This window comes from Monodon monoceros, unplaced genomic scaffold, assembly GCF_005190385.1.
Source record: "Monodon monoceros isolate NGI ecotype Baffin Bay Population unplaced genomic scaffold, NGI_Narwhal_1 Super_Scaffold_7, whole genome shotgun sequence".
NCBI classification, from domain to species: Eukaryota; Metazoa; Chordata; class Mammalia; order Artiodactyla; family Monodontidae; genus Monodon; species Monodon monoceros.
The window spans coordinates 3,859,753-3,872,756 of NW_021703784.1; the positions used below are offsets into that span (position 1 = coordinate 3,859,753).

At 49.9% G+C, this 13,004-nt stretch overlaps 1 protein-coding gene across 1 annotated transcript in view; it reads left to right on the top strand.

The window, feature by feature from the left end:
• The first annotated feature begins 12,720 nt into the window (after nt 1-12,720).
• The window catches only part of ADAMTS8 (ADAM metallopeptidase with thrombospondin type 1 motif 8), a 20,889-nt gene continuing 20,605 nt past the window's right edge, over nt 12,721-13,004 (top strand). The window contains exon 1 of the mRNA XM_029207907.1: nt 12,721-12,987. Within this exon, the coding sequence (XP_029063740.1) occupies nt 12,721-12,987 (267 nt within the window). The remainder of the gene's footprint in view (nt 12,988-13,004) is intronic.

Sequence of the window (13,004 nt, forward strand, 5' to 3'; positions counted from 1 at the left end):
AACTATAGAATGAGAGTGGGACCTCCTCTGCCTCTTTCACCGTTACCTCCCCAGGGCCTGGCCCAGTGTTTGGCCAATAGGGAGCTCTCCATAAATACTGAGTGAATGAATGGATTCGCCCGATTCTAATCTCAGCTCGGCCACTCGCAGCGGACAAGGAACGTCAGCTCCAAAATGGGGGTAAGGCTATCTCCTAGGAGAATTGGGAGCACCTAACAACTGCTCCCATAATTATTAATTCCCTACACCTCTGGGACGGAACCTCAGCCCAGCACCCTAGTCACCCATCCCAGGACCCTCGTGTCATGGTTGAGGCCGCTGAGGTCCAGAGAGAGAAAGTTCCTTGCCAGCGAGCTGCTTTGCTCATCTTATAAGCTCATTTCTCTTTACGCTTTCCATGAAAACCTGGCTTTAGCTAAAGTAATTAGTTTGCCTTCTTCTGCTTGTCTCTATAACTCTCGCCTCCTAAAGGAAACCACTTCATTTAACTCTCACAGCTTTGATTATGCCTTTTTTCTTAGTTCCTTCAGCATAGGAATTATGCCTTTCTTCTTAGTTCCTTCAGCATAGGTGTATTCCATTTCTAGCAAATGAACATTCAATTTGAACTTCCTTGCCTTTCGCTAATTAAATGTTAAACCCTTTTCCTGGGACTGGGCTACAGCCACACTGGACCGGAAACTCAGCAAAACCGGGGCTTCCTTTTCTTTCACATGAGTCTCCGTGACAGTCCCCAGAGCAGCTGTGGGTGGCTTGGCTGACCCAGGTGGGTGCTGAAGTTTCCACGTAGATCAGCCCCAAAGGGCGATGTACTGAGGTCAGAGAATACAGCCACAGGATTCCGCCAGGAGACGTAGAACTCACTTCTTTCAGATTGTGCTTATTCACCAACATCAGGACCAAGGACGACTTCTGCCTCCTGTAAAATCGAGCATCCTGGCGTATCTCCCCAAACAGGAGATACGAATTAAGGAGAAAAGAGAGTGGGGGAGAAAGGAGGAAGAAGCCCTACGGTCGAGGCAAGATTTCAGTGGGGAGGGATGTCTCTCAACTCCTCAGATCAGGTGTTATTAAATCATTGGTTTACCACGTTAGCATTTAGATCAGAAAATAGATTTAAGAACGTACCATTTTTGTGTGTGTGCTGTATGTCTCTACCATTCTCTGGCAAAGATCCCTGAAAGTCCTAGGTGTGTTTAATCTGCTTTTCATGGAACCTGTGCTATAGAGACGGGCAAAGCAGATAACACGCACAGAGGCATTAGGGAAGCTTTCTAGAAGGCTCAGGAAGTGTTAAAGGCATCATCCACGGGCTCCCACCAGTGCTGGAGCTCTGGGTCTTCCCCCAGATGTGGAGACAGCTGAGGCAGCTGGAGATTCACCTAAGGCCCCTTGAATTATAGCCCTGGGCCTGGGTCCATTCTTCTCTGCTCACAGGAAATATTTAACTCTATTTTTTCCCACTCTGTTTTTCCTCTGGGGCTCAGTATTTAATAGACGTCCCTCTGGTATTTAAGTCCCGTACCTCTTCTCTTGGACGCTAGGAGGTTAGAACAAAGGGTCCCGACTTGGCCTGGGGACACTCACCGGATAATAGTCCCAGGCTTCCTCCTTCTTGCACCCTGAGCCCCCCCTTCAACAGTGGCTTAATTAACAGCCACCACACTCATATCTCAGGATCCCCAATTTAGTAACTTATTTCATAGATTTACACACACACACACGCCAATGTAAATTACTGTGGAGCTCTTGGCTGTTCAGGATATCACTAGCCTTCGAACTGGTGCAGGAGCAATACCTAGAATGGAGATGAAATGAGGCTAAATCCTCAACTCCTGCCTGGGGATTTAGAAAGCAGCTCGTTCTTTCTGCCAAGCAAGCTTCTCGCTGCTCTGCTCCTCCAGTATATGCTTTCCCACCATCGTCAGCATACACAATAGTAGCTTCAAGACTGGGCTTTTGGACCAGAGCCCCAGGCCCCCTGCACGGTCAGGAGGAAGCACCACCTCTCAACGTCAGGATGTCAGAAAAGGCCCCAAGATAATTTCATCATTGCTCCCAAGCGCCATGTTCTTCTCCATCAACCCGTTCTCCTTCTTCATAAAAATACTTGACGTGTACAGAATAGCATGTGTTCTGCAAAGGAGTTCATATTGATATATATTATCTCACTTTATCCTCACAAAACACTGGGGGAGGGGGAGTGGTGGGACGGGAGTGAGTAACATCTCCACTGTGGGTAAGAAAAACAACTTGATGGCCCTAACGCGACTGAGCTACTGTGTTTGGAGTTTTTACAAAAAGTCACAGGGAACACCCTAACATAGCAGAGGGGTATTATTTAATTTGTATTCAAAGAGCATTATTTTCTGTTCTATTCATTTTCACTTCCTTCCTTCTAAGCTAGGGCACTAAGGGAACCCAACCCAATGGAACTCAGCATAGGTCACAGTTTGCTCCAATGTAGCGATCCTGAGCCTCTTAGGGACCACAGAGGATGTCCTAAACACTGAGAAACCTGATCCCTGGAAAACCCAGGCGCAGACACACACTCAAAACTTTGCTGGTAACTTTGGGAGATTTGTAGACCCTCAGAAGCCCATCCCTCTGCTCCTGGAGGCTTAGCAAGTCCTGCCTGCGCCCAAACAAGAGGAAAAATCTCCTCTCACACCTGTTGTTAAAATACTTGAACGTCAGATAGGCCACAGCAGGACTTGGGCAGAAAAAAGGCAGCCCTTACGTGACTGAGGGTAGCTCACTGCCCCAAACGGCAGATCTGCAAGCCGGCGCCCAGCCCCAGCTCTGGCGGTGGGTTGTTTGGGGGTTCCAGCTAAATGGCCCCGGCTCCTGCAGCTTTGAGTTCCCTAACTATCTAGGAAAGAGGAGGACTATTCTTACTGCCATTAGTAAGGACCCACGGAGCCCACAGAGTGAAGAGCATCATTTGGGACTCTTGTAATTAGAAAGTATGATACAGGGCTTCCCTGGTGGCGCCGTGGTTGAGAGTCCGCCTGCCGATGCAGGGGACGCGGGTTCGTGCCCCGGTCCGGGAGGATCCCACATGCCGCGGAGCGGCTGGGCCCGTGAGCCATGGCCGCTGAGCCTGCGCGTCCGGAGCCTGTGCTCCGCAACGGGAGAGGCCACAACAGTGAGTGGCCCGCGTACCGCAAAAAAGAAAAAAAAAGAAAAGAAAGTATGATACAGTTCTCACTTCAGGAGTTTGCCAAGGAAACCTGAGGCAAGCTCCTGTGGGGAAAATGGGGGGGAGGGGCATGTGGCCCGTGGAAACCCCGGGGGCCAGCTCTTCCCGTCTGCACCCCACCCCGCCCCCCCCCCCCCCCCCTCCCCCCCCCCCCCCCCCCCAGGCTTTCTGTCCTCTCTCCAGTCCCTGCAGCCTCACTCCGCTGTCTCAAGCTCTGCTGCTGCCTCCGGCTTCATCTGCACTAAGGGGCAAGCAACTGGTAGCAGCTTTAAAATGTTTCCCATGCACGTGTATTTACACCTTAAAAGGATCAAAGCCTTTTCCAAAACAAAGTTCTGACAGTAGCATCTCAGAGAATGGCCACCAGGTGAGGTGCTTTAAGAGGGTAGGAGGGTGAGAGGGTGGCACAGAGACCTTCCCAGGCAGGGTCACAGCCCAGCTCTGGGGGCGTGGGTCTCAAAAACAACGAGAAATAAACCACCTGTGCCACATCTGATTCGTGTTCCCACACTGCTCTCACCCATCACTCTGTTCCCTGAGCCCAACAGGCTGGAAGGGTTCTTACCGAACCTCCCAGGACTAGAGGGTGTCCACTTAGGAAGCTACTGTCCTTGAGTTTTTTCTCCGGCATCTCATTTAGAAATGCTTTGTGAACTGCCTCCCCCCCCCCCGGTATGTCCCTAATGGGGTCCATGCACTTAGGCCTCTCGGCTTCACCCTGGAAGCAGAGAAGCGAGGGGGCAAAGGGAACAGGTGCCATGGACGGCCAAGGTCAGAGCAGGAGCCAGAGCAGCAGAGACAATTCCCACCTGAGCCTCCATGACCCAGCATTCACGGACATGCTTACAGGACATCAGAAATTAAAGGGCGGACCGGGAATTCCCTGGTGGTCCAGTGGTTAGGACTCCACGCTTCCACTGCAGGGGGCATGGGTTCGATCTCTGGTCGGGGAACTAAGATCCCACATGCTGCGTGGCCTGGCCAAAAAAAGAAGAAAGAAAAAAAGAAATTAGACGGCAGAAAACTCTGATATTTAACTAAAGAACGGGACTTCCCTGGTGGCACATTTGTTAAGAATCCACCCGCCAATGCAGGGGACACGGGCTCGAGCCCTGGTCCGGGAAGATCCCACATGCCGCGGAGCAACTAAGCCCGTGTGCCACAATCACTGAGCCTGAGCTCTAGAGCCCGCGAGCCACAACTACTGAAGCCCAAGAGCCTAGAGCCCGTGCTCCCACAACTAGAGAAGCCACTGCAATGAGAAGCCCGTGCACCGCAACAAACACCCAACGCAGCCAAAAAATAAATAAAATTATTTACTTAAAAAAAACTAAAGTAGAAAATAGAACGCGCCCCTGACCAGTCCATCGGGAAAAGGAAAGCTGCTCTGGCTCTCCTGGCCCGGGCCCCCTCCCACCTGAGCGGGGGTCCCAGAGCAGAGCCCAGATGCCCGGCAGATCCCCGCTTGCTCCCAGCCGGGGCACCGCAAAGCTCTGTAGCGAGGCAGGATGCCGTCCCCTTCGTCAAGGCTCTCGCGCTCTGCCCGCACTCATATCCTCCTCCCAGCACCTCTGTGCGGTCTCCCTGGTCACTGTCAAGAGTCAAGAGGTGATGGGATCCAGTAATGTCACTTCTCAGCCAACCTGGCAGGATCAGCCCAGAAACCCCTCCAGTACTTTCCAGCTGTGGTTGGTGAGACTCCAGACATCAAGTCACTCCCAAGTAAAGACTTCTCCCCCTCTCTCCAGGCCAGCTAGGAATCTCCTCCTTCACCAGGGCATCCCACCCTCACATCCGAATCAGCCAACAGACCAACTGGAAGGCACCTGCAGATCACAGAGCCCAGGTGGGTGAAAATCACCGCATCTCATCAAGGAGAACCAAGGGTGCTGACTCTTCAGGAAAGACCCCAGAACAGGGATCGAACAGGCTGGCCTCACCTGCACCCTGGGAGGTGCGAAAAGAGGAAAGTGAAGGCATGGGGAGATGCTGGGAAGATGAGTAGGAACTTAGGAGAAAACAAAGAGGCTCCTTAACTGCTCACACATTTGCAGAGCAGAGCACACTCATAGCTTCAACTACCCATCTTGGCAGCCAGCTCCACATCCACACACCCGGCCCCACCCCTGCCTGAGCCTCGTGGATGTGTATCCATCCCCACCGGCCGTCCCAGAGGGCGCTCAACAGGTCTGAAACCAAAGGTATCACTCCCTCCCACGCACATTCCCAAAGCATCCTGCGCGTACACATACACCTTGCGCCGTTTTCCGCAACTGGGACAACGGCACCTCTGTCCACCTCATCACGCCGTGCGTGAGCCCCACCTCCTCCCCCCCCTCGGCCCCCTGCACCATCACCAGACGAACTCAAAGACTCCAGTGCGTTCCTGTGCGCCTCCACTGCCCCTTCCTTCCCTCAGGCGCACACCGCTTATGGAAAGCGTGTCATAACAGGTCCCTGTTACTCCAATCTCTCCCTTAATGCAATCCTCATTCTACATAATTGCTGGAGTCATCCTTCTAAAAGATGGATGCAGTCACGTCACTTCCCTGCTTCCGCACTCAAGTGCGCAGGTAACAAATACACCCCTCGCACCTGCCCCAGTGACTGCTTCACTGCCCGCCACTCCCGCCGCTCCAGACCTGAAAGACGCACTGAACTCCGTTCCTTCCCAAGTGCAAAATCTCCTTTAATGTCCATGTGTGTGTGTGGTGTGTGTGCGCGCGCACACGCGCGCACGCACAGGCCCACGCACACACTGCGGGGTATAGGTATGAGCGGGTGCGTGGTGCGCACACGCGCGCGCGCACACACACACACACACACACACACACACACGACAAGACATGGAAAAAAAGCCTTCGATATTTCGAAGCTTCGATGCTAATTAAAAAGCTTTTCCATGCAAGGGCACCAGCCCCTCCATCTGTATCCTCTTCCCCTTCCTCCCCAGCCACGTGGCTGCTCAAATGCCACTCTCTTCCTAAGTCCTCAGGCCTCTCCTGGTTCCCCATCACCTTTTGAGGCATTTGGAAGATACCTCCACATTCTTCGATAGTATCACTCTGGGTGAAACACTCCTCTGTAAGTCACTAAATAGGGCTAAAGTCTAAATACTTTGAATTCTTCCTTAATGGAAGGTTCTTTTACTGGAGAAAAAGCAAACATACCAGGGAAGAGTTCTGAGTGAAGATAACGTGCTGGATGACGAAGGATGCTGAAATACACCAGCACGCCTCGCTATACCCACGGACTGGGGCTCTGCCGCCAGGCCCGTCTCCAGGCAGCACTGGGACTTGGGTTGTGTCAGAGGAACCCTCTGAGCTCAGGTCCTGCTCTGCAGGAGAAGGTGGCGTTAGATGGGACACAGAGAGAATGCCAGGCTGAGAACGCACATTCAGGCCCTGAATCTCCTGTCTGTCGACCAGCTGTGTGACTTGGGGAGAAGGACGGCCTTGCAGGTCTCAACCTCCCCATCTGTAAAACGGGAGGATGGAGAAATGACCCCTGCCAGCCTCATCTAATGTCTACCGTCCTCTTTAAATTCTCAAATCCAGTGAGCTTGATGCAGACAGAGAGGACTGCAGGGAAGAATGTCCTGAAAAAAAGAAAGAAGTCCTGTAACCTCAGGAAGTGAGATGGGTGGACAGTCTGTACTAGGCCCAGATGTCTAAGAGAAAAATATCTAGATTTTTTATCCAGAATCAAGAGAATGTTCATGTCCTCCACTGCCCAAGAACACCTGGAAAATAGAATGGATGGGGCCCTCACGTTCTCATAACATCATCCCCCGCCCAGTTCAAAAATCCTCTTTTAATTTGAAAAAGAATAGACACATGTGTATGTATAATTAAATCACTTTGCTGTACACCTGAAACTAACACAACATTGTTAGTCAACTATACTCCAATATAGAATAAAAAGTTTTTTTAAAATCCTCTTTTAACACTCTTTCGGGTGCTCCCGTCTATCACTTAGGAGCCCTGGTGTGTGTCCCTGGCCCCCAGATTTCTCGCTCACACTACAGCCATGGTGTCTGAAATTCCACCATTAGTCGTTTATTTCTTTTGGTTCCCCTTCCTCCGGTCTCTTAAAATTCAAACACTCCTAGGGGTACTTGCTATCAAACCAAAGTGTACATGACTTGGATTCCTTTCTGTCAATGAGAGCAGGTCAGGGAAGCACCCTGGACAACTCTAAAGAAGAGAGAAGCTGAGGGTGAGGGGAATGAGGCCAAGATAAACTCCAGAGACTTTACGACTAGTCTACCAGGCCAGGGCGGGTAGATAACGATGATGACAGTGATGACGATGTGATGGAAAACAGTGACCGTTTACATACGCCTACCGTGGGCCAAGCACTCTTCTTAGCACTTCCCATCCTAACTCACTGGGAACATGTTTATAAAAAGTGGATCGTTTTTATATCAAGTCCCTTGATGACCTTGAGTAAGCACTTCATCTGCCCTGAGAAGTCACCCTCCATTCTGAAATCCCAGCTCCTTTCCTTCAACCCTCTTTTCTGCCATCTGTTACAAGGAGAAATGAATGCAGCGTTGCACGTTGGTACAATAAAATATATTTATATGTATGTGTGTGCCTGTGTGTGTATAATCAGAAGTGGTTAATTAGACCCATTGTTTAGAGAGGCTTCAGACCCTCTTGCCTCGGCTATTAAAAGTAAATGTGACAAGACTCCCATCTGGTGGTTAGAATCAATAATGAAGATGTAGAGGAAATGGATTGTTTTCATTAACGATTAAAGGATGCACGAAAGCCAAACCATCCTCACGATTAAGGTGGTCCCGGGCCCTGGAGACACCGCGGCTTGGTCAGCTCTCCAAGACTGCCAGGTAATTTGAGTTGAGACACACTGGTCTGATGAAGACCGGAAATCGAGGTGAAGGAAAGATGGTGGGAAGGGGAGAAGCACAGGTTATAACAAGCAGGACAACCACACGACACCTCCTTCAACCTTCTCTGGGCACTGGGTGTGAGAAATAGACTGAACACTTAGATTTATGTGCACAATTGTGAAGGACTGCCTCCTCAGACTTGCATGATGTGATAGAAATTTCTAACTTTGGAAAAAGTTGCTCTGCAGTGGATAAATGTCAAGTTGAACAGTGCCACCTGCTGGCCATTTTGTGGTAAAGCAAACATGACCCAAGCCTCTTGTCATTCATCTTTGCGGCCATCGTTACCGCACGTAAGACTCAAAATGCGCAAGTGACTGGCCAGTTACGGTAGTGACCACAGATTGTCATCACAGATGCAGCCCACATGGATCTGGGGCGACCTTATATTTGGGGTGCCCCACAATGAGCCCAATACTTGGCAGTCAGTCATTGAATATACAAAAAAAGTTTGTTTGCTTCTGCTCGTTATACTAAAATCAATCAACGTCTGGTCAGCAAGCGAGTCGACGTCAATATCGGACTAAAGTTTGCGCGAGATCTGGTTCTCGGTGATGTAAATAACAGGATTGGGAGTGTGCCCACTGAGACTGTCTGTAAACACTAGAACAGCCAGATGCAGGTAGGAAAAATAATCAGAGACTCGCTAGCGCTGCACAGGAGTTAGGACATTGAACTTAAAGTGGCCTCAAGAATATGAATTAAAGATTTTCCATATACTGGGTGAAGTTCCAAAGGTTCCAAAAGATAGAATATTTAGGACTAAGAAAGGATTAAGCAAATAAAAACACAGAGGAATGCTTGTGTACGTACAAGTGGCGCTCACAAAACCCTGCATACCAAAGGGAATACAAAGGCACATCAGCACAAAAGTGATGTCAAAAACCAAACCCGAACTGCTGGGGGTCTGAGCTCACTGGTGAGACAGAGAAGGACCAGGAAATCCTCCCTCTGTTATAGGCAATGTGTGGGTCACAGCAATTAACCAAAGTTATAGAAAATGAACATGAATTGACGCAAAAAACGGTATTATTTTGTTTAGAATAAAAGAACTCTGTTTATATTTAAATGCCATCACAGGCTTTTGAGAAAAGCTGTTTATTCCCTTCTCTGAAATCGAAATCCTAGAGGCTCTTCCAGCTCTGTAATACCATGATTGAATCTTTGGTTCTAAACAAAGAAACACTAATTCAGTGTAGGGCATCATCACTAGAAAAATATTATATTTAATTAGTAGTTTATGAATGCGGCCTTAGTTAAGAACGCTGTTTCCACCACTTACTAACTGAGTGACCCTAAGCAAGTTATCTAACCTCTCTAAACCTATTTCTTTATCTGTAAGATGCCTTTTTCAGAGGATTGTCTTGATGGTAAAGTGAAATCATGTCGTGTGAGCTGTTCAGCACAGTGCCTGGCCCACAGCAAGCAGTCAAAAGATGGGTGCTATTACCGAGGATTTCATGCAAATTAAATTTAAATGAGTCTTTAGAACATTGCCTGGCTTTTAACAGAAAGGTATGAACTGCAAATGAAATTTGAAAGCAATACATTTTTTTTAACTTCATGCAGTGGTACCATAGCATTTTAGGAAAAATTTTAACAGTAATTATGCGTCTTTGGGTAAGTCATTTAACCTCTGAATTTGTTTTTTCTCTGCAAAATTTGAGTGGAAATGGATCAGATGGCCACTAATGGATCTCCCAATTGGAAGGAGATTCTAGAGATAGCAGAGCTTAGGATACATTATAAATTTATAATATATACTCTATAAATCTCTAGCGATAAGCTAAGAGATAACCAGTTACTAATAGTATGAGTTAATGAAGAACTTGAAATTCATAATAAACCTGTAGTATAAGGTACCATAAACATAAACTTCCTTTAATTATTTAAGGACTAATTAAATAATTGCTAGATACAGAATTAAAGACAGATATTTTGATTTTCATTTTTTATATAATTTCCCCTTCATATTCAGAGCAAGAAATTATGTTAAAATTCTTATTCCACATGAATCACAGACACTGAGTCTAAATAATCCCACATTCCAAATTTGAGGACTCCAAATTAAGGTCGCTCTACTGTAATTCAGAGGTCAACAAACTGTTTCTGTAAAGGGCCAGATAGTACATATATTTTAGGGGCGCTTAACCCTGCCCTTATAGTACAAGAACAGCCAATGTGTAGATGAATGACTGTAGCTGCTTTCCAGAAAAACGTTATTTATGGACACTGAAATGTGTGGACATTTTCAAGCATTGTGAAATTTTACTGTTCATTTTCATTTTTTTCAACCATTTCAAAAATGGGAGTGGCAAGCATCCTTAGTTTGTGTACTATACAAAAGCAGGCAGCACGCAGGATTTAGCCCACGGGCCGTGGTTTGCCAGCCCCTGGTGTAATTATGCATTTTGGGAAGGAACGTGGTAACGTAGGAAATCCGCAACTGGCAGATCCCCCCTGGGATTTTCACTGGCCCGTTGTTGCATTTTGTTTTGTACTGTTTCCACCTGCCATTCTTCTGAGGGCTTTCACCACAAGCCAGGGACCCCCTCTCAGTCCCAGCGGCAAGGGCACTAGGTGGAAGCATAGCTAAGGTAAGCCTGACACCTTGAGGATGCCGTGCAGGTGGCAGGCACCACCCTGAAGTTACCAGCAAGGTACGTACAGCTCCCGGGAAGGGTGGATCCAGAAGGGCGGAGGGGGGCCAGCCACGCACGCTCAGCCCAAAGTCCACGACCCGACCTCTCTCCAAAGGAACTTCCAAAGAGCTGTCTTTGGAGGCATTTCATTCTACCTAAAAACAACAACTCCCAGAGCCCTCCCAGCTGAAAGCAGGAGGCCCAAGGATGTCCAAGACTTTCCCTGGTCTGGTTAAATCTCCCACCTGCAGCCATTAATGTACACATGGGAGGAAGGGGACCGAGCACAACCGTTGCCTCCCCAGCGAAGGACAAAGAAAGAAAACGTAAGGACCCAATTACTATTGATAATCAGGAGTTCTACTGGGCGGCCGGGATTGGAGGGATGGTGAATAGGGGACTTTAGGCTCTAGGAAGCAAAGACCGGTGATCACAGTGCTACAAAAGGCCTGAGGCAAATGGGATTACTCATTGCCTGCCCGGGTCAGACTCCCCCAGGGCTGTTATACCATTGTCCTGGGATGAAGTGTTTTGCTCATTTATGGAAAAGGATTGAAGAGGCCATTCTTTCCATCCCCCTGCCTCCACAAGTGTTTCCCCAACACTCCAGTTATTCCTGTCTCGTAAATTATCCAGGAAAGAATTCTGGGGAGCATGATACGATAGAAAGCTCATCCTTCCTTTCATCTAACTCAAAGCCTTCTGTGTTTCTGAGAAAGCAGAGAGAGGGGACACTTGGAGGGAATTTGCCAGGACTTGCCCTGGGATTCTGTAGTCGCTAAGGAACTTTTGTGTCTGTGAGGGGCTCCTGTTTAGGGGTAAGAAGCCCTGAGAGTCTCACATTCATGCTGATCCTGCATAGATGGTGAGGGAGCGGAATGGGCTAAAATGAAGAAGGGGTGACCCCGACTGTGTCGGCACCGCAACCCAGGCGGAGAACTGGGCAGCTGGGGTAGGTGAGCCGGCCAAGGCCCTAAGCCCCAGGAATCTCCCACACTGACAACTCAGAGAACAACTCCTTAGAGAACAGGACCCTTGGCCCAGCCCAGACCTGTGCCATTAGGACTGGGGTGCCAGCCAGTGCTGCTTTTTGTGGTCTTGAGAGAGGTCCTTACCATGCCCCTCTCCAGGTTTCAGCCCCTCTCATCCCAGGGAGGTGACGTTGTGGGACAGAATGAATCAACTCTCATACACTCTGGTACCCACAGCCATGGGCAGTGCGATGGGGGGGTGGGGGTGCCACTTTTCTTGAGGTCCCCGGGCAGCTGAGCACTGTTCCACTTGAGTTTTCAGGGCCAGACACGAAGCCCCTGGAGCTCAGGTGCCCTCCTCGCCAAGTGCTTACCTGCCCCGGCGTGATTCCACCCTGCTGCCACCTCCCCTGGCATAATTTACCCCCGTGCTGGGTTCTGCCCCCAGCCCCAGACCAGGCAGTCACAAAGTCCTTGGCTGCCTTGACCAGGTGGTATTGCTTGCCCCGATCCACAGCTTGGGGTGAAAACACCAAGTGCAGAGTGGCTTTAATATGACCTTTCTCGCCTCCCTCTTTTGCTTTACAATGAAAAGCTCTGGAACCTTCTCTGGAGATCTCTCTTCTGCAGAGTCGGATCCCCGAAGTGACACTGTCGCTGGGACCGGTGTGAGGGTCTCCTGGGGTATATGTCCCGGGCACTTGGCCTCAGAGGAGGGAGCGACTGGGGTCTCCCCAAGGACGCTGGTTGAGGGGCCTGTCCAGCACTGTAGGAGTTAATGTGGGAGCGCGTAAGCGAAGGGGAAAAAGTTGGAGTTGACACTTAAAGGGGGGCGGGGGGGGCGGGGGAGCGAGCCCCGCTGACTCCTGATTGGTTTTACATTTCATCCAAATTTTTTTTCTCTCCTCTCTCGCTCCCTCTTTTCAGTTTCTCTCTCTGATCCCAGGGGAGGGGAAACGGGAATAGTGAGAGATCAAAAATAAACCTCTTATGTCAAAGCCGGGAAGGAAGTATAAATACGAAGGGCTCGGCAGCCCACTCTGTGCTTCCCGGGGTGGGGAGAAGGCAGGGGCGGAGGACGCGCACGCGGCCGGGGCGCCAGTTGCTCGCGATCGGCTGGGCGGGAGGGCGCGGGAGCAGCGGCAGCGCCGCCAGCCGGAGGGGCCGCCCGGGAACCGCCGCCGCCAGGCGCCCACGGGCCACGCGGCCGGCCAGCCGCCCGAGCTCCTGCCCGCGGGGACAGCGGCCGGGCCGCCAGCACCTGCCCGCGCCGG